The sequence below is a fragment of the Leptodactylus fuscus genome, chromosome 4 (assembly GCF_031893055.1).
Source record: "Leptodactylus fuscus isolate aLepFus1 chromosome 4, aLepFus1.hap2, whole genome shotgun sequence".
Taxonomy (NCBI): Eukaryota; Metazoa; Chordata; class Amphibia; order Anura; family Leptodactylidae; genus Leptodactylus; species Leptodactylus fuscus.
Window position 1 is genome coordinate 190,131,973 of NC_134268.1, and position 21,745 is coordinate 190,153,717.

Consider the following 21,745-nt stretch of genomic DNA (forward strand, 5'->3'; position numbering starts at 1 on the left):
TGATTTATTTTCTGCAATATGTGAATAGGATTAGCAGAATCCCATCCACTTTGCAGGTCCTGTAAAACGCAGCCATTTCGCAATGTGGGGCTTCAGCCTTAGGGCCCCTTCACACGGAAGATACTCTGGCTGATTCGGAACGTGTAAACGTTCTGAATCAGCAGCGTTTAAAGCAAGTCCCATTGCTTTCTATGGGAGCCGGCATACATGCGCTCCCCATAGAAATGAATGGGCTGCTTTTTCCCATTCATTTCTATGGGAACGCGCGTATGCCGGCTCCCATAGAAAGCAATGGGACCTGCGTTAAACGCTGCTGATTTGGAACGTTTACACATTCCGAATCAGCCAGAGTATCTTCCGTGTGAAGGGGCCCTTAAGGAGTAACTGATTTATTGACTACATGGCATGTGCAGGTTGTGAACTTCTTTTTACACAGAAACCTATGCTAGAAATAAGAAGTCACACTGTGACTATGTAACTTATTGAAAGCAGGATCTGGAGTGACACTTTGAGTAGACCCCTACTCAGGGGATGGTCTTTCAGACAATATAATCAGTTAAAAAAAAATCACATGACTGACCCTTAACTTTTCTGTATAAGGCCAGGATTAGTGAAATGAGTGATCCGTAGACCAAAATATAGTAATCATTGTTGCTCCATCAGTATATCTATGTGAGCTATATGCAGGACAAATGTTTCTATATTATAAAGAAGTTTTTATATAAAGGCACTAGTCCTCGCTAGACGTTTTGTAGCACCCGTGACGCTGATCAGTTGGTCTTGGCTTGGATAATAGCCCTTCACCGAACATGGCCATGAGGCTGGCTGGTCATATTTCCTAGGCATTCATGTCATTTTGTCTTGGCGTTCCTACCACTCTGTCATGTCATGAATAGACCTGTTCTATGGATTTTGGAATATTTTGTAAAGCACAAAAGCTGTAAAAATATTGTATGTGTGGCCTTCGTGGTAGAAATGACTATAATTTTGAAGATGGTGTTTTGCAGAGAGTGGGACTTACGGTGGGTTCATGATTGACAAAGTCAGCACTTGGAGTACAGTAATGATCAATGTACTGTATGTAGCGTTGCTGTTTTCTATGGATTGATAGCTGATTACAAACACAACATAAAGCCCTCGCTATGTTATTACGGGGCTGGATGATGGCTGCAGATTTAACACTTAAGGTAACCTGTTGTATAGTAGGTAGAAATTGTAGATGTGGAGGGCTTTAGCTTTCTGGGTTGCTTTATACAATGGCTTTCTTTGATGGTATACTATTATCAGAGATGCAGTTCTCCCTTTTACTTGCTGGTAATGCATCAAGCACAAAGATGTGGAAAGGATAGCTCAGCTTTCAGTTTTGACCTCCACAATTTAGTTTATCCAAAAAAACATGCACTCAAAGCTCTTAGCAAGTCTGTAGTATAGCAGGTTCACTCTTGGGCCACGAGGGGGAGCTGTCCTTCTACCCATGGCCGACCCAAGTAATTACTCAAGGAAAGAGGCTGGAACTTCATTTTGGTGTCAGTAGAGAAAGAGAGAGGGTCATGGTTGAAAGCTCCTTGAGAATCAAGTAGGCCTCAGACAACACATTGGGCCTGAATACTATAGACAGAGTGGCTACACCAAACAGGTAGACAGAAGGATATAGCCCTCCATCTTCCATCTTGCCCAAGTGTGGCTATGAGGTTAAACTTCAACTAGACCATGGAGAGCCCGGGAGAGCCTGCAGTACCATATTGATACTCTATTCCCCCAAAGTAGTCAGAGATAGCTCTATTATTGTTCTGGTGACTACAAGTAGAATCCGAGAGCAGGACCTGAATTTATTATAAACTTAACCCTAACATTGGCAAGTATTCCCATCTCATTGTTGTAAAACTAGACACTGTACAACTGCTGGTCAAGAGTTTCAGCTTCATATTCTAGATAGATCATTTCATGAAGATATTCAGTTTAGAGAAATTTTGCCGCTTATGCCATCTGCGAAGAGTTGCCAAGGCACCTGTGGTTGGAGAGGGAGTCTCCCTCCCTATCGGTGAGCCATCTAAGATGGGATGGTTTAGTAAAGTTAACTCATTGTTGTATTTGCTGTAACTGCAGCTAAGGGGGCGTTCACACTACCGTCGGTGTCTGACAGATAGTGTCCGCTGCTAATGTCCGTTCAAAATCTTGTGCGGACATTAGCAGCGGACACTAGCTGTGTCCATGACATTTTGTATTGATTTAAATGGTGAAGGGTGCGTTCTTTTACAGTCCGTGCCTGTCCTTAACTGTCCGTTCCCAAAGATGTCCGACTTTTCAAGCGGACAGCAAAACCCGACATGTAGGTTTTTTCTGTCCGCTTGAAAAGTCGGACATCTTTGGGAACAGACAGTTAAGGACAGACACGGACTGTAAAAGAACGCACCCGATCGCCATTTAAATCAATACAAAATGTCACGGATACAGCTAGTGTCCGCTCCTAATGTCCGTGCAAGATTTTGAATGGACACTAGGAGCGGACACTACCTGTCGGACACAGACGGTAGTGTGAACGCCCCCTAAGCGTCTCCGGCTTCTGTTGCTATTACACCTGCACTATCTTTTAGACAAAAGTTCTTGGCATGTGAGAGTTTTTCATTTTGCGCCTCATGTCTCCACTGTTTAGTATTATTATTCTAGTATATTTGCAATTTTAATTAGGATTAGTCTTTATGAACATCATATAAATGCTAATAGATAAGAATACCTCCATACATATTTCATGTAATATAACACTACCATTGTTTTTCTGTTGAATTCTGTTGTGACTCCAACAGAGGAAACCTCTTGGTTGCTCAGTATGACACAGACTTAGCCTTTGAAAATGAACAGTAGGGTTTCTTTTGAAGTTTTGTGGAGCCATAAGACATTTGTGTACATGAGCCCTACTGTATATGGAATCACAGCTATTTGGTTTAACATAGTCCTGGATTTTGTCCCACATCATGAAACTGTTTCAGCAAAAAGTATACTTTGTCTAGACAGATCTTCCAAATAACTTATTGTTAAATAACATTTTTTGTTTCCATATTTTACTGAAACCATGCAGTATCCACTGGGGCAATAAAGTTTAATAATAGACTGGTACTTCCTGTTCTTTTGAGATCCCTTTTCAGCGGCCATATCAGTATTATAACAGACAACATTACAATGAGAGGTAGGACCTATATACATATTCACAACAGGGAATGGTCACAACTAGAGATGAGCGAGTAGTATTCGATCGAGTAGGTATTTGATCGAATACTACGGTATTCAAAATACTCGTACTCGATCGAGTACCACTCGCTATTCGAATGGAAAAGCTCGATGCAGACCCAGCATTGATTGGCCGAATGCTATACAGTCGGCCAATCAACGCTGGTTCTTCTCCTGCCTTTAGAAGTCTTCTCCGTGCAGCTTCCCCGCGGCGTCTTCCGACTCTGAATTCACTCTCCCAGGCATCGGGCCTGGGCAGAGCCGACTGCGCATGTCTGCTTGTAGTGTGGGCATGCGCAGTCGGCTCTGCCCAGGCCCGATGCCTGGCAGAGTGAATTCAGAGCCAGAAGATGCCGCGGGGATGCTGCACGGCGAAGACTTCTCGGAGGATCCAGCCCGACCCTCACTCGTGGACTTGGTAAGTATACTTTGATCGAATGTTGCCTACCCCTGAAACGAGCATTTTCCCCCCATAGACTATAATAGGGTTTGATTTTCGATTCGAGTAGTCGAACATTGAGGGGCTACTTGAAACAAATATTGAATCTCAAACATTTTACTGTTCGCTCATCTCTAGTCACAACTACCCCCTCCGCCTACCTGCACAACAACCTCTGCATGGGTCACAGAGCATGTCTAGAGAGCTAGTGAATGTCTCTACCACTTGCAGCCCCTTTGATGTTACCATGCTAACCAGGGAAGCTTTTGCACTTTTAGAGGTTTCCTGGCTTGACCCAATTAGCAGTTGAGGAGGCTTTTATAAGGCCACACCCTTCTGAGACATGTGTTATTAGTTTGCTGTTTACTAGTTTGGCTTCCGTTGTGTGTGTGCTTGTACGATTTGTGGCCTCTGACTTGTTCATCGAGTTTCCTTTTTGCCTCTTGATTTTGTTGTGAAGTTCCCACCCTTGGTTTGTTTCCAGATATCACTTTTGTCTCTTGTCTCTGTTTTTACTTGCTCTCCTGGTTTCTCTCTGATCATTCTGACTTCTCTGCATCCATGCCTCTTGTAATTTTCTGGACTTTGTGTTGTTTTCTGCGGCAGTGCATTTATTGTTAGTACATTTATCTGTTTGGTGACAACTCAGATCTCCAGATCCAGTAAAGTCCATCTTCCCTCGCTCTGGTGAAGGCGTCTGGGAGTCTATTTTGGCTCGCAGAGGTGCTAGTAGTGTCCTCTTTCTTGCCTGTATCAACCAAGGACACTTCAGTTATTATTTCTTAACAGACACAATAACAAATGAAAGCTGCACTGTCATTTTTTATTATTATGGACCATGTGGCTGCTGTAAAGCATATCTGTAAATGCTGTTAACATGGCCACTGTCATAATCCTATACAGAAAATAGAAACAACATAATATGTATCAGTATCTGGTAATAATTATTAAAAAATATAGGTAATACATTCCCTTTGAGAGATTTTCCTATATCTCCACGTGCATTAAATATTATCCAGAATCCAAAGACATTACCCAGAGCCTCATCTGCTTTTATAGATTTAATAATTCTCTTTGTCTCTCTTGTCTGTCTTTTATTTCTTGTGTATGAGGCCGTGTTAAAATACGCTTTATATTATGTGTCAGATATAAAATAGCAGATCTGTTCTTCTTCTGTCATAACTACTGCAGACAGCTTATTTCACGTGTTATCTTATTTTCCAGAAAGCTCTGATCTGTATGCATTAGTCAGATCTCAAGCAAGGACGAACAAACTTCAATTGTGTCTTTGTCCTTACGAAAGAAGTAACTAACACAAATAACGGAACAGCATAGAGGAATAATATGAACTAGACTTTATTATCTGCACTGTAAATCCATAAAGACACATAAATATACATGTAATACCGGACGTGTCACGTGTTTCCTACTTTCAAGCACCTCACCCAGATAATATCACTTTCACCTGTCTGCTGGCTCATTAATATTCAGTGACGTCACCTCAATACAATTATATATATATATATATATATATATATATATATATATATATATATATATATACATACAGAGAGAGAAGTGTCTTCCTACCTACCAATAGATCACTCCATCTATTAAAATCTCTATTTTTTCATTGGGTGTAAGGCAGGACTTAAGATAAGATAATACTTTAATAGTTCCACTGTGGGGAAATTTCAGCATGTTACAGCAGCATAGTAATACAGGTACATGATAATACACAGTAATATATTATGGAAGTAGACACACATATTCTGAGAAGAGAAGATATACTAGGAGTCTATAGCAGCTAAGGAAGAAAAGAAAGAAAGAAGGAAGACTTCAGGATCATTTAGTTCTCTTTAGTTCTCTTAAACCCAGAGTATACAAAGCTGTCACCCTACTGACTGAGCCACAAGCTCCAGTATTGCCATGAGAGTATTTTTTTCTCTTACCTCTTCTCTTCTTATTTCTTTTAGTATATGACATATTGCCATATAGAGAAATATGTCTATATACCAGTACTTTGCATGCTTACACTAGGTTCACACTAGCGCTCGGGTTTCCATCCTTTGGGTCCTCATGAGGACTGGGATTGGGGGGGCGGCTTTCTGTCGTCCGCCTCAGGTGGCAAAAAGGCTAGGCTCACCCCTGCATACAATGTACTGGAATAGAAATATTTTACTATTTGTCAATATATTATGTAGAGAAAGACATAACAAGAGAATGAGGTAAGAGAAAAAAAATACTCTCATGGCAATACTGGAGCTTGTGGCTCAGTCAGTAGGGTGACAGCTTTGTATATTCTGGGTTTAAGCCCTGCCTCACACCCAATGAAAAAAAAAAATATTTTAATAGATGGAGGGATCTCCTAATTTACTTTAGCTTTAACAGTAAAGTAAATTCAATAAACCCATTTTAGGAATACACATATGAAATGACAAAACATAGTAAGTAACAGACATATTTGGTATCACCATAATCATAATGAATCGCACAATATTTAACATGATCATTAACTGACGTAACGTCCATGTCTCTTAAAAAGGTCCCGCACACTTTTGTAGTGATTGGTCATTAAAGGGGGTGTCTTATCCATATACTCTATTAAAGGTGTATTTAGCTAACTCACAAGATCTGGGCTTGAATAGCATGGCAGGTTGGAAATTGAAATTGAGTTTTTCACCTGAATGGACAGAAGATAATATTTCATGTATGAGCAGCCTGTTCTTCCAGCTGGGGATTTTACAAGCCAGATCCGCAGCAATCAGTTGATTTCCAGGTCCGCTTAATTGCTTTACAGGGTTAATACGATTACCTTTTTCTATCTGGTTCTTCTGTGCTGTAATATTGTGTAATAGAATTATAAAATGGCTCTGGCGTGAATCATTCTCATTTAATTATGTTTTTTGTTGTTGTTATTGGTTTCATCATAATATTTTATTATATATTTCACATAAATCTACTGTTTTTACTGTTTTTTTGCAGAGGAAATATTTAAAAGCCACATTGCCCACTGGTGGGCTCCAGATGGCGCCAGACTAGCATATACCACAATCAATGATACCAAAGTCCCCACTATGGAGATCCCCGTGTATACAGGATCAATTTACCCTACAGTGAAAAACTATCATTACCCAAAGGTAAGAGACAGCTTGAAATGCCTGCAATGTACTCAATAGATCTTACCTATATAGCTATCCATGACATTCGTATGATAAACATATTTGGGCATGCAAACAGTACTGCAGTGGTGCTGAATAGAGATGAGCGACCAGTAAAATATTCGATATTCTTTACTCGTTTTGAATAGCCGCTCAATATTCGACTATTTGATCGACTATCGAACCCTATTATAGTCTATGGGGAAAAATGCTTCGTTTCAGGGGATCCCACCATTCGACTCAGAAGGGTCACCAAGTCCACTATGACACCCCAGGAAATGATGCCAACAATTCTGGAATGCAACTGGGACAGCAGGGGAAGCATGTCTGGGGGCATCTAACAACCCCAAGTCACAGTTTTACCCCAACATCACAGTCTATCAACTTTCCACACTCAAAAAAAAACTCTATCAAAGTGGGAAAATACCTGGAAACCTTTCTTCCCCAAATGGATGGACAGAAACCCAAATTTAAGCTAAAGAAACATTAACAAGCACTCCTTTAAATTGCGTTGCCCATGACAACCACAGATGGAATAGGCAATGGGAAATCCAACAGTACCCACCCTGAACTGTCATTGTGTGTGTGTGTGTGTGTGTGTGTGTGTGTGTATGTGTGTGTGATGTGGTAAGACCTTCCAAAATTCACTTTTCTGGCCGTTAACGTGAGCCCTTCCAAATTAGGTTACAGGCCCTTAAGCTGAGCTACCAGCAGAGATTGAGGCCCTTTAGGTGACTTCAGCCTCTTACCAGCAGAGTTTTAGGCCCTTTGGATGAGTTGAGCCTTGCACCAGCAGAGTGTTAGCCCCTTTAAAACCATCACTCTCATTGTGTGGGATTGATGCAGTGGATTGGACTGAGGACCCAGACATTGACCTTGATTTTAATTGGGAAATTGATAACATTTTGGCATCAAGTCCTGGGGGTAACTTTTATTTAGAGGACAGCAAAGGTGGAGAATTGGCTGCAACTACTACTAGCGGTAATGGTCCTCTAATATGGGACTCTACATTACCTCTACAGGGTTCTGATCAGGTGTTACTAGTCCAAACAACATGCTCCAGTACTTTAGATGTAGATCAGAAACCACTTTCCCTTCTGACACCAGATTTAACCAAGCTTCACCATCATCATCCTGCTGAGATGGAGCCACTAAAGGAAACCTTGCCTTCAAAGGCATGTCCTGGAGCTGCGACTGAGCCAAATCTAAATACAGAGTCCTTTGGAACTGAACAAAATTCACCAGCAGTGTTTTTGGCCCTTAGGGTGAGTTGAGCCTTGCACCAGAACGTGTCCCGTAACATCAGGCGGGCCCTAAGTTCTGCGCTAAGTTGCACAAAGTTCCACTTGATGACCGACGCATAGACAAGTGCATGCGGCCAGGGACGCTGCATCTCAATCGCGGCACACTGGCTGAATGTAGTTGAGGCTGGGACCGGGTCGCAAACTGTGGCGGCCTGCCTTGTCTCCCCGCCCAATATTCCTGGCAGGAGTGCTGAAACACCACCCTCCTCCTCCTCCGCTGTTAAATCGACCCCAGCTACGAGCTGGAAACACTGCAACACTGGCATGGGGAGATGTCAGCAGGCTGTGCTAAAGCTCATCAGCTTGGGGGACAGACAGCACACTGCCTCCGAGGTCAGGGATGCCATCCTGGATGAGGTGGCAATGTTTTTTGCCCCGCTGCACCTGGTCCCAAGTGCAGGTTGGCGTATGTGATAATGGCCGGAACCTGGTAGCAGATCTGGAGCTTGACAGCCTCAAACACGATCCACACATGGCCCACGTTTTCAAATTATTAGTGCAACGTTTTCTAACAACTTACCCCAATTTACACAAGCTACTGGTTAAAGTGCGGCACTTGTGCTCCTACTTTGGCAAGTCTACAGTACCTGGTGCTAGCCTCAATACACTCCAGCATAGAACTCTATGGGTGAGTGCGGCAGCTCACGGACATCTGCGGAGTGTAAGTTGATGATCAGCAACTAGAGTTGCTGATCAGCAACTTGCGGACCGCAAATGCATTACGGTCGTGTAAGACCAGCCTTAAAAATTGGATTGAGCTGATATAGCGTGGCTGCAGTGGCGTAACTACCACCATAGCAGCGGTAGCAGCTGCCACAGGGCCCGGGACATCAGGGGCCCGGTGACAGCTGCTACAGCTGCTATCATTATTCTTGGAGGTCTTTTCGGACCCCCGAGTATAATGATCGGGGCCCCCTGTTGGTGGAATACTTTCCACCAACAGGGGGCCCCGAAGCTGCAGCAACGGCTGAGACACAGGAGCTGCACCTCTGGCTCCTGTCAGCGCTGCAGGACGCTCCCCCTCTCTCCCCCCTCCCTTTCTCTGCTGTCCTCTGCCCACCAATGAGAGGAGGAGGCGGGGCTTATCCCTGCCAAGCTCCTGCCGTCTGCACTGGAGGAAGAAAGGAAAGAAGGAAAGTGAAACTAAAGCTACACAGGTACGTACTGGGTTACTTATTAATGTCAGGCATATGGGGGGATTACTTGTGTTTTAGTAACTCCATGTGCCTCATATTAATAGCAGTTAACCCCATCATCTCCCTCACATTAACCCCTGTTTGCCTCACCATAAGAGTTACTGATATGTGAGACATATGGGGGTAATAATAATGAAGATACTTTATTATTACCTCCATGTCTCTCACATATCAGTAACTCTTATGGTGAGGCTTACAGGGGTTAATGTGAGGGAGATGATGGGGTTAACTGCTATTAATATGAGGCACATGGAGTTACTAAATTGTAATGCACAGGGCCAGATTTTTTATCCACAATTTGTCCTGGTATAGCGGTCAGCGGGTGACATGACAGTATTTAGTCCTGTAGGGGCCACTAAGGGACATAATACTGTGTGCAGTGGCCACTATTGGGTATAATACTGTGTGCAGGGGCCACTATGGGACATAATACTGTGTGCAGGGGCCACTATTGGGTATAATACTGTGTGCAGGGGCCACTATTGGGTATAATACTGTGTGCAGGGGCCACTATGGGACATAATACTGTGTGCAGGGGCCACTATGGAACATAATACTGTGTGCAGGGGCCACTATGGGACATAATACTGTGTGCAGGGGCCACTATTGGGTATAATACTGTGTGCAGGGGCCACTATGGGGCATAATACTGTGTGCAGGGGCCACTATGGAACATAATAGAGCGCGCAGGAATGCGTAGGAGGGACTCGGTTGAGATCTTCGGTGTTGGGGGGGCCCCATGTCAAAAGTTCGCCACGGGGCCCCGCCATTCCTAGTTACGCCACTGCGTGGCTGAATTGCTGTGTCTCCCACTTAGCTTCGGGGGGTACAGCATTAAAAACAGGTTTGACCATACATGGACTGACTGAATGAATGGCTGTTTCCCACTTAGCTTCGGGGAATAGACCCTTAAAAATTGGATTGAGCTGATATAGCCTGATTGAATTGCTGTCTCCCACTTAGCTTTGGGGGTAGACCCTTAAAAATAGGATTCAGCAAACATAGCCTGACTGAATTTCGTTGTCTCCCAGGTAGGTTTTGGGGGCACACACCGTGAAAAACTGGATTGAGTGTACATAGCCTGACTGAATATCTGTGTCTCCCACCTAGGTTTTGGGGGTACACACCCTGGATATCTGGATTGAGCATACAAAGCCGGATCTAATTGCTCTGTATCCCTGTTTTGGGGTTACACAGCCTGAAAAGCTGTTTTGCACGTATATATAGAAGTAACTGAAGAAGTAACTGCTGTGGATTCCTGCTATTTTGTGGGGGGGGGGGGACCCCTAATAAAAGCTGGTGTGCACGTATATAGCAACAGGTAACTGTTCTGTATCCCTGTTTTCCACCGTCCATGGAAAGCTGGACTCCTGTCCCTGCAGTGTATAGCTCTGAGAAGAGCTGTTGTTGTTCTTCGGTTTTTCCCTGCCTATCTGAAGCTAATGCCTATCTAGCCCTCAGCAGATATGTTTCTCTCCCTATCTCTGACCACAAAAATGGCGAATGTGGCGGCGGCCGTTTTTATAAATGAGAGGTCACATGTTTTCGGCATCCAATGTTTTTTTTCAATTTTTTTCACTGCCTCCGTTGTCGTAGTTCCTGTTCCACCTCCCCTGCACAGTTATTGGTGCAAAAAACGCGCCAGCGAAGGTGGGAGGGGATACGAATTTTTACTGCGTATGCCGCGTGGTATTCGATCGGGAACGAATATCTCGAACGGCCTGATATTCAATCAAATACCTATTCGATCGAGCGGTGTTCACTCATCTCTAGTGCTGAAGCCTCACGGTGCGAAAACGCTGCGTATTACAGTACCTGCAAAGTGAATGAGGTTCTAGCTGATCCCATGCACACATTGCAGAAAAAACTCTGCAGCAGAAAAACCTTTACACCATTGCATAGTATTATCAGGTTATCACCTTCTGCATTTCTGCTTGAAATACTTCAAGAAAAATAATGATGTCTATATCTGGAAACCTTCCAGCAACCTCGTCTTCTCCTCACTTACTTATTGACATAGTCGCTGACAAGCAGTGTGTATCACGCTTACAGAACATTCATACATTAGATTGAGGATTGGAACGTAAGTCCCCAAGCACTTGTGTATCACATCTGTCCAGAAGAGATCTCAGCAGCAGTTATGTGCAGCAGTGTGAAGAGCCGGGAGGTTCAGTGTCATATAAACTCACAGAACAGCAAGATGGATGATTCCTGCTAATTTACAATCTTTGTGTCTATTCTACTGCATTACAAATAGCGTCATCTGGAGAGACCTTCAAAAAGTTTGCATTAAGTGTCTTAAAGGGAGTCTGTCAGCAGGAATATCAACTGGAAACTAAACAGTAAGGCAGTTCACAGGGATTGCAATGGCAGCTTTATATGTGCACACATTGAGAAATCCTGCTAATGAACGGCCAAATGATACTTTGGGCTCTTCTTCAGATACAAGTGTCCCGGCTTTCATCCTGCCTCTACCTGTAATTGCCCCTTCATTCTGAGTGACATCCTCAATGCCTCCAAACACTGTCACGCTTAGGCTAAGGCTGCATGTTGCGGTAATGCAGAGTTTTTTGTTGCAGATTTTGCATCAGGATTAGATGGAACAGAAGGGAATCATCTAAGAACTTCCTTTATATTTTTAATTCCTTTTCAATCCACTCCTGACTTTGGCTCCAAAAAACTGCAGCAAAATCTGCAACAAAAAAATGCTGCGTTTCAGCAACATGAGACCTCAACCTTAGGTGTTTCCGCTGCGGGAGAAATCACAGCGTTTTACAGTACAGGCAAAGTGAATGGGATTAAAGCGAATCCCACGCCCACTTTGCAGTAAAAACTGCAATGCGGACAAGCCGCAATTACCAAAACCATATTTACGGAAATGTCGGCAGTTTTCCCATAGATATATTTGTTTTTGTTTTTTTGTAGATTGTGAGCCCCATATAGGAATCACAATGGTTTTTTTTTTTCCTATCAGTACGTCTTTATAGAATGGGATGAAATCCATGCAAACACGGGGAGAACATACAGTGGGGCAAAAAAGTATTTAGTCAGTCACCAATACTGCAAGTTCCACCACTTAAAAAGATGAGAGGCGTCTGTAATTTACATCATAGGTAGACCTCAACTATGAGAGACAAAATGAGAAAACAAATCCAGAAAATCACATTGTCTGATTTTGTAAGAATTTATTTGCAAATTATGGTGGAAAATAAGTATTTGGTCACCTACAAGCAATCAAGATTCTGGCTCTCACAGACCTGTAACTTCTTCTTTAAGAGTCTCCTCTTTCCTCCACTCATTACCTGTAGTAATGGCACCTGTTTAAACTTGTTATCACTATAAAAAGACACCTGTGCACACCCTCAAACAGTCAGACTCCAAACTCCACTATGGAGAAGACCAAAGAGCTGTCAAAGGACACCAGAAACAAAATTGTAGCCCTGCACCAGGCTGGGAAGACTGAATCTGCAATAGGCAACCAGCTTGGATTGAAGAAATCAACTGTGGGAGCAATAATTAGAAAATGGAAGACATACAAGACCACTGATAACCTCCCTCACTCTGGGGCTCCACGCAAAATCACACCTCGTGGGGTCAAAATGATCGCAAGAATGGTGAGCAAAAATCCCAGAACAACGCGGGGGGACCTAGTGAATGAACTGCAGAGAGCTGGGACCAATGTAACAAAGCCTACCATCAGTAACACACTACGCCGCCAGGGACTCAGATCCTGCAGTGCCAGACGTGTCCCACTGCTTAAGCCAGTACATGTCCGGGCCCATCTGAAGTTTGCTAGAAAGCATTTGGATGATTCAGAAGAGTATTGGGAGAATGTCCTATGGTCTGATGAAACCAAACTGGAACTGTTTGGTAGAAACACCACTTTACGTGTTTGGAGGAAAAAGAATACTGAGTTGCATCCATCAAACACCATACCTACTGTAAAGCATGGGGTGGAAACATCATGCTTTGGGGCTGTTTCTCTGCAAAGGGGCCAGGACGACTGATCCGGGTACATGAAAGAATGAATGGGGCCATGTATCGTGAGATTTTGAGTGCAAACCTCCTTCCATCAGCAAGGGCATTGAAGATGAAACGTGGCTGGGTCTTTCAACATGACAATGATCCAAAGCACACTGCCAGGGCAACGAAGGAGTGGCTTTGTAAGAAGCATTTCAAGGTCCTGGAGTGGCCTAGCCAGTCTCCAGATCTCAACCCTATAGAAAACCTTTGGAGGGAGTTGAAAGTCCGTGTTGCCAAGCGACAGCCCCAAAACATCACTGCTCTAGAGGAGATCTGCATGGAGGAATGGGCCAACATACCAACAACAGTGTGTGCCAACCTTGTGAAGACTTACAGAAAACGTTTGACCTCTGTCATTGCCAACAAAGGATATATAACAAAGTATTGAGATGAAATTTTGTTACTGACCAAATACTTATTTTCCACCATAATTTGCAAAAAAATTCTTACAAAATCAGACAATGTGATTTTCTGGATTTGTTTTCTCATTTTGTCTCTCATAGTTGAGGTCTACCTATGATGTAAATTACAGACGCCTCTCATCTTTTTAAGTGGTGGAACTTGCACTATTGGTGACTGACTAAATACTTTTTTGCCCCACTTTACAAACTCCTTGCAGTTGTTGCTCCAGGCGGGAATCGAGCCCAGGACTCCAGCAATGCAAGGCTGCAGTGCTAACCACTGAACCACCGTGTTGCTCCCCCATAGATATATTTGTAACAGAAAGTCTGCAGAGGAAAACTATGCGCACTTTCTGTTTAAAGCCCTGCGGGAAGAACCTTGATGTGTTGCCGCCACGGTTTTTCCTGCAACGCTTTTTGGCTGTGGGTTGTCCTGTGGAGCCTTAGCCTTAGAGAGGTCCATTCACTGCACCAACTCTGTGCATCCTTAGGTTCTCCACTAATTTCGCAGGGTTTGACACTTTTTTGCTAGCCCCTTCCACTCCTGAGCAATTATTTCTATTCGTTTCAGCACCCAATATACTAATGAGGCTCTCTGCTGCAGGGTGGGCTGTCCTGGGCTGAAACAGAAAGATACTGCTCCTATGACAATAGTTGGAATAATTAGCATATTGGATACTGAAACTACCAGGAATTATTGCTCAGGAACGGCGGGGGCTGGATAGAACATTACAAATGCATCAATACCAATGGTACAGCACCACCAAAAAATACAAAGATTTGGAGTTGGTGGAGATTGTGAATGGTCCTCTTTAAATGGAGTCTGTCACCAGAACCCAGGGTTGGGGTTACCTGAATCAAATGGTGTTGTTAGTTCACCAATTAGCAAATTAACTCTTTGCAGCAAGGAGGATGTTATTGTTGCTCCAAATATATAAACAAAAGCAATCTTGACAATGGAGGAATCACCGATTTACAAGGGAAACCCTCATTTGATTTAGGTGACCGTAACCCTGGGTTCATACGCTGTCTCCCTTAAAGGCCTATTATACAGCCATATAATGAGGACAATTATCAGGAACAATCATTCCTTGGAAAGCGTGCTCACAATAAGTCCAGTCCCCCTGTCCAATTGTCAAATGCTCTTTGGTCAACTGCTTGCATATTCTATGTAAGATAAGGATGGATATTGGCATCATATCACTGGGGGTTAACAGATACGTCCTCACGCTCATGATCCACTACTAAATGAGAAGGAAACGATCACCAAAGAGATTATTCCTCCCCCAGTCACTTTACATTGGCACATGTGAATGAGTTGCGATCAATGTCTTTGTCATCTATAGGCGCTCATTCTATGTATCTGCAGTTAGAAAGAAGCGCTTAAAGGGAATGTGTCCCTAGAAAATGGCCTATTGTTTAAGTCATGTTTTTATGTTAAATACATTTTTTTAAGGATTTTTGGTCACGTTTTTAATTTACCATGTTATCATCTATATTTAAAAAAAAAATGGTAAAAACTTCCAATTCTTAGCACTAGTCCTAAAAAAAATTCTGTTTCCTATGGATAGACAATGGCCATAGACACATTGGTCAGGAGCAGCCCCTATTGACTTCTATGGGAGGGGTTTCTAGGAATGACCTGTGCAGAGGTCACTGCACATGGGGAGGGGAGGGGGAGATAATATATATGACATCACCTATTGTGACTGGTGGATACAGTGTCTTATCTATATATACAGGATTCTGTGTCTTATCTATATATTCAGGATAGCTGTGATCATAAGTGTACTGAGATGACTGCTGCAAAGAAAACTGGAATTGTCAGCTTAGTGGTCAAAGTCAGAACTGCAGCACTTCTAAGATTTTTTTTAAATATTTATAATATTGAGATATTATAAAATGGATTTTTAAAATATGGATTTAAAAATTTTCTGGTGACACATTCCCTTTAAGGAACGCCAAGCGAATTTGTGCAATTCTAGTGCATGATGGATAATAACATCTTCATGCTCCTGCTTCGAACATCAAGATCGCACCGTTTTAACCTCTTCCTTTCTGGGCAAAAGTTTTAAAAGTCTCTCATTCCTAATCTGTTACCTGGGATGAAGAGGCTTTGGGTAAAGTTTATGACATATATCACATTTATGGGTACAGAATACTTACGTGATGAGGTGTATGTCAGTAAATAGTGCGCGGCTTACTGACGGAACGTTTACACAGTGTGTTATGTGTGACTACTCCATGCACTATTGCTTTGCCCTCTAAAGCAGGTGCTTCATACATAAATTCATTTTATATTTAATAAAGCCACGTTCCTGTTCATTGGGCTGATCAGATAGAAGCTGTTCACATTGTGCACTCAGATTTGATGCATTCGAAATGATAAAAGCCTAAAATTTATGGTTCTTCGTTATTTTATGTTCCAGGCCGGCTTTGAGAATCCAGTTGTCACCTTACATGTTGTAAACTTGAATGGGCCTCTGCACCATGTGGAAATGACGCCCCCCGATGATCAAAGGATGAGGTACAGTACTCCGGACAAGCGCTCACTTCATAGAGAATATGTGTCCTTTTCATTCATATTCTGACTTACATCAAAGTCCTGGAGAAAGTAGAGCACGTTCTTCAAGGATGTCAATAAGACTGCGTAACATAGATCCTAAAGGCCGAGCTGATAGTATTGTTCTGTTCCAGCACAGGCTCAGGATTGTCTATTCGGCGCTTAGATTTGCTTTCTGCTTCGTGCACATTGTAGATGAAACCAATATAACCCTTACACTGCCAGCAGGGCGACAACACATTTACTTTCTAAGATCAATTATTTAAGGCAGTGATCCGGCGTTCACCCAGGCAAACGGTGACAACGTCTGCACCATGCGGGATGAGGCTGACTCCACCTGGTGGTGATATGTTGTACATTTCCAATATATAACACTGGTTTTATTTGTACCTAACTACAGGGCCTAAAGACACATACATTTTGCAGATTTAGACGCATGACTTTAAACCGCTACAGGGTAGCAAATTAAAAAAAAAAAAAAGGCATAAAAAACATTCTCATCTGACAAGGCTTGAAGGAATGTTTTGGCTTGATGTATTAGTTGTAGAGTTGCAATACACTATTCTTAGTACTCTATGGGGCCATATTGTACTGCACCACCATAGGCATCCCATTTCATATTTTTAGAATTGCAGAATCAGACAGAAAAAAATGAAGTCCCGTTAGAGATAGTCTCCATAATTTGGTGATATAAGCACCTTGACACACAACATTACTATGCTTATGTACTAAATCCATAGTGCACACATTGGACAAGTATGGATCAAATTATATTTTATATTGTAAGGCATTTATTTTCTATAGATTTTACGAACATCTATAAATGTATAAATGTGAGAATAAAGCAGGATAAATGTGAGGATATTTGGCCTAAAATTGGAAAATGGAAGTTTTTAGTAACATTTTGATAAAAGGACCAGTAATATATTCATGAGAATGGAACCATCAGGAATTACATACGGTAGTTACATAGTAGATGAGGTTGGATAAAGACATCAGTCCATCAAGTACAACCTATAACTAGGGTTGAGAGATCGGGATCAGAATTCCGATCCCAATCTTTTCGGGCGGGATCGAGATCGGGGCTTATTTCCTAATCATTGTGGGAAAAACTTAGCACCCATAGGAATGAATGGAAGCAGCCGGCCGCTTAACCCCCTGCATGCCGGCTGCGTCCATTCATTCCAATGGATTTACTGCAGCCTGCCACTCTTCTGCTTCGTCCCTGTTTTACCGTATACTCAGCTGAATATACGGTAAAACAGGGACGAAGCAGAAGAGTGGCAGGCTGCGGTAAATCACTGTGTTCTGCGCTGCTGTGAAGACGACGAGGCAAGTTCACGAGTAGATAGATACTACAGTACATTGACTTGTCTACTTATCTACTAGACAAGTCAATGTACAGTAATATCTATCTACTCGTGAACTTTGCTCAACTTACCTGTTCAGAAATGCTGCCGCTGCCCTCTGCTGGTCCGGTCCTCTGTCCTTCATGTGGCTTCAGAGCGCCCTGCGCCCCGCCCCCGCCTCCCTAGACTAGTATTATAGAGAAGGCAGGGATTAGGAGAGTGTGGGCGGGTACTGGGAGGGGAGACATGAGTGATGCACTCACGTCTCCCCACCCACACTCTCCAGCCGCACCAAGCCCCACCTACTCCCTGCATCTCTACAATACTAGTCTAGGTAGGTGGGGGGGGGCAGGGCGCTCTGAAGACGTGAAGGACAGAGGACCGGACGAAGAAGAACTGGTAGCTGCAGGTAAGCGAACACCGGTGGGGGGGTTAATCACTACACAGCATGGGGTCCAAAATTGAATCAATTTTTGGACTACATGCTGTGTAGTGAATAGGATTGTTTTTTAAATCCGATCTCCGATTATTTAAAAAATCCCATTGACTTGCATTGGGATCAGAATTGGGATCGGGTTAGAATGGAAAATGATCGGAAATCGGATTTTAAAAATTATCCTGAAATTTCAAGATCGACTCAACTCTACCTATAACACTACAATCTCCAGAGTGTTGATCCAGGGGAAGGCAAAAAAAAACAAAAAACATGAGGATTATACCAATTGCCCCATTTCAGGGGAAAAAATTCCTTCCCTACTCCAATCTGGCAGTCAGTATAAAACCCTGGATCATCGCGAGCGCGTCCTTAAAATCTAGAGTCCATAACCCATTGTATTGTTCTCTTCAAGAAAGGCATCCAAATTGGTTAAGTATATTGTTGAGGTTTAATTCAAGGATTGGTCTTACAATTTAGCAAATTAGCTCTCCTCTAGAAGGAAGAAACCTATCTAATGGAAAACAAAAGATACCCATAAAATGGAGTTTAATAAAGTGGCCTTAAGGGGGTATTTATGAGCTATATGAAGGGTCATCAATATGTGCACAATAGGAGCCCAGCACCTGAGACCTTCACAGATTAATTAGCAAAAACAGAGGTAGCATTTGAGTGGGCACTCTGGACTCTTTCATAGGGTCATTCGTAATATAGCAGGTGTGATTGATATTGTGGTTCAGCTCCATTCATTTCACCAATATACCAATGAATTAAGTGTGACCAATGAACATGAAGTGTTGTGACATTATATCACATTATACATCACATTATAGATATTGTAAATACATATATATATATGTATATATATAATATATATATATATATATATATATATATATATATATTTACATTTTATGTACTTTTTATATAGTTTTTAAAAAAATGACTACGTTCATCTAAACTTCACCAAACCCCTCCATAAATACATTCGGAATCCTAATTTGACGATCGCCCATTGAGCTTCGTGATGGTTTACACGCACAACCTGCATTAAACTTATCAGATCACATTGCCATATCATTTTTCATCCATGAGCCTTAGATTAGGAATTATCCATATACGAGCTATAAGACAGTAATCCATTATACTGTAACGGTGATCGATATGACAGTTATGATGGCCACATACAGGTCTAGTCAACTGCTTGAATGAGCACTGAAATTGGAATTGTCTTATTGTCTTGGACTGACCATAAAAGACAAAAAATAATAAAACAGAATGAAAAATCACAAAAAAGTAAATAATACATAAAATAGCTAAAAAAAACATATGAAGGATGATATGGCAGAGACTGGCAGAAGCAAGCCATAGGTTTATGAGACGTCATGACTTCATGACAAGTAAACGAATACCAACAGGGACCACCACAACGTTGGGACTACAGTGGGACGAGGAGGGAGGATGGTGCTGAATTGAAGGGTATTGATTTTTTTATTATACATGCAGAAGAAATAAATCAACACTGGCACTACCATTATATACTCAGAATATAACCATAAGGTTTGTACCCCAGAAAGAGTCCATGCAGTACAATGCAAATAGTGGAATTCCACCGTTCATCCATTCATCCAGAATAGGGTAAATAGTAGCCTTCTGGTAGGCCAGGTTAAACGCTAATTCAGACAGAGCGAAACGATCCATTACCTTTTGGTGCCAGCATTCAGACCGTTTTTATTTCTGTAAAAAAATAAAGGAGTCACTTCTCTTTGAGTGGTGAATGAAGCTACTATTTACTCTGTTCTGGATGGATTTTTTTTTTTATCATGTTTCACATTTTTAGGATCATTTTTGAACTCCCAGAAATCATTGCAGTTCTTCCCAAAGCACTTTAAGCAGAAAGTTCTTGGAGTTTTCCTCTGTGGACTTTCTGTTGCAATTACATATATGGGGAAGCTGAAGTGGGACCTTAGCCTTACCCTTGTTTCATATCTGTGTTTGGTAATCCGTTCAGGGAGTCTGCATGGGAACCCCCCCAACAGACTACCAAATGCATTTGCAAGCAGTGTGCAGTGAAAGCACACGGACCCCATAGACTATAATGGGATCCATGTGCTTGCCTCAAGATCTCCACACGAGTCATGCGAACAGGAAAGTAGATTGTGAAGTACTTTCCTGTCCGCATGTTCTCTGCGGGAGATCTGGCACATGGATCCCATTATAGTCTATGGGGTCCGTGTGCTTTCACTACACACCGCTTGAAAATGCATTCAGTAGACCGTCCGAGGGGTTTCCTATGTGGACTCCCCTAACGGATTACCAAATGCAGATGTGAACGAGGCCTTAGGCTGAGGTCCCAAATTGTGGAAACGCAGTTTTTTTTGTTGCAGATTTTGCTGCGTTTTTTTTTTTTGAGCCAAAGCCAGGATTGAGCAGAAGGGAGAAGTAGAAGAACTTCCTATATATTTCCCATACTTTTTGTAACCATTCTTGGCTTTGACTCCAACCCTCCCCCCCCCCCCCCCCCTAGCAAAATCTGCACCAAAAAAGCTGCTTTTCCACAGTGTGAAGCCTTAGTCTTAAATCTATTTAAAGGGGTTGCACAGAATTATCGTTTTAGATAACCATATGAGCACAAGACATATATTGGGATATATCGGTGGCCATATTGTCCTCCGCTTTCCCAGATGTATCGTCTTCCATAGATATCTGTATTAGTATAAATTTGGAGTTAAATATACGATCTATACAGAGCGGAGCACTAGCAGCCTTGCTGATATAACACGGCTCCTTCTCTCTGCATATTATCAGTCACGCAGTGTTTTCACACTTTCTATCTACAGAAACATGTCCCACATTATTTGTTAAGACGTCGTAGGACAAGACACATTACTGCAGATATCCTAAGCGTCAGGCCTACAGTATGAAGTCATATAGTATATTTATTACATTTTGACTCATTTTGCTTATTCTTATTGCCTTCCATGCTGAAAGCTCCTGTAAATGACACAATATATCTATGAGATTACGCTGGAAACCAAGTTGTGACCTATAGTAGAACGTACCAGAGCTATTTAATAAGTTATTTATTCGGTCTATTTTATGTATTTCTTTGGCTTCCAGGGAATGTTTTTTTTCTGCACTGAAAAAAAAAATTGTAATTTATGATAAGCAGTGCATTTCAATTACTAAATCAGTTCTTCGGGTCCACTTAATTCCTTCCATTCCCACTCATTACGGCGAAATGCGGGTCAGCGGCAGTCTCTTTCGATTGAAATGTACATATATTCATTAAGGCTTCACCATTTTTTCCTCTCCTTCCTTTAAATGGAAAAGTGAAATTAATCAATTCAGACTGAAATCTTCAGAGGGCAGCACGTCTGGCAGCTCAAGTCTCTCGACAAGTTAAGTAGAGAAGCTCAGACTTTATTTTGCACTTGGAAAAGTGAAACTATTCTCATCAAAATGCCGCCGCAACGTGAAGGGGCATTTATTATACTTTTTATGCAGTTTAGTCAAAGTTATTTCATTATATATTTGCATATAGTTATATGGAGTGGAGCCCGCCAGCAGCAAGCGTCTGCAAAGTCCTGAAATCTATGGGTGGTCTAAGGAAACCAAACGAAGTTGGCAAAACTTTCTATGGATGGTAAA

The 21,745-nt window shown here is 42.2% G+C and overlaps 1 protein-coding gene across 4 annotated transcripts in view; it reads left to right on the forward strand.

Moving 5' to 3' along the window:
- Positions 1 to 21,745, forward strand: part of DPP6 (dipeptidyl peptidase like 6) — a 1,283,113-nt gene that overhangs the window by 1,197,330 nt on the left and 64,038 nt on the right. For all 4 annotated transcript variants that reach the window (XM_075271529.1, XM_075271531.1, XM_075271527.1 and 1 more), the window contains exons 9-10: positions 6,650 to 6,804; positions 16,179 to 16,276. In XM_075271529.1, the coding sequence (XP_075127630.1) occupies positions 6,650 to 6,804; positions 16,179 to 16,276 (253 nt within the window). The remainder of the gene's footprint in view (positions 1 to 6,649; positions 6,805 to 16,178; positions 16,277 to 21,745) is intronic.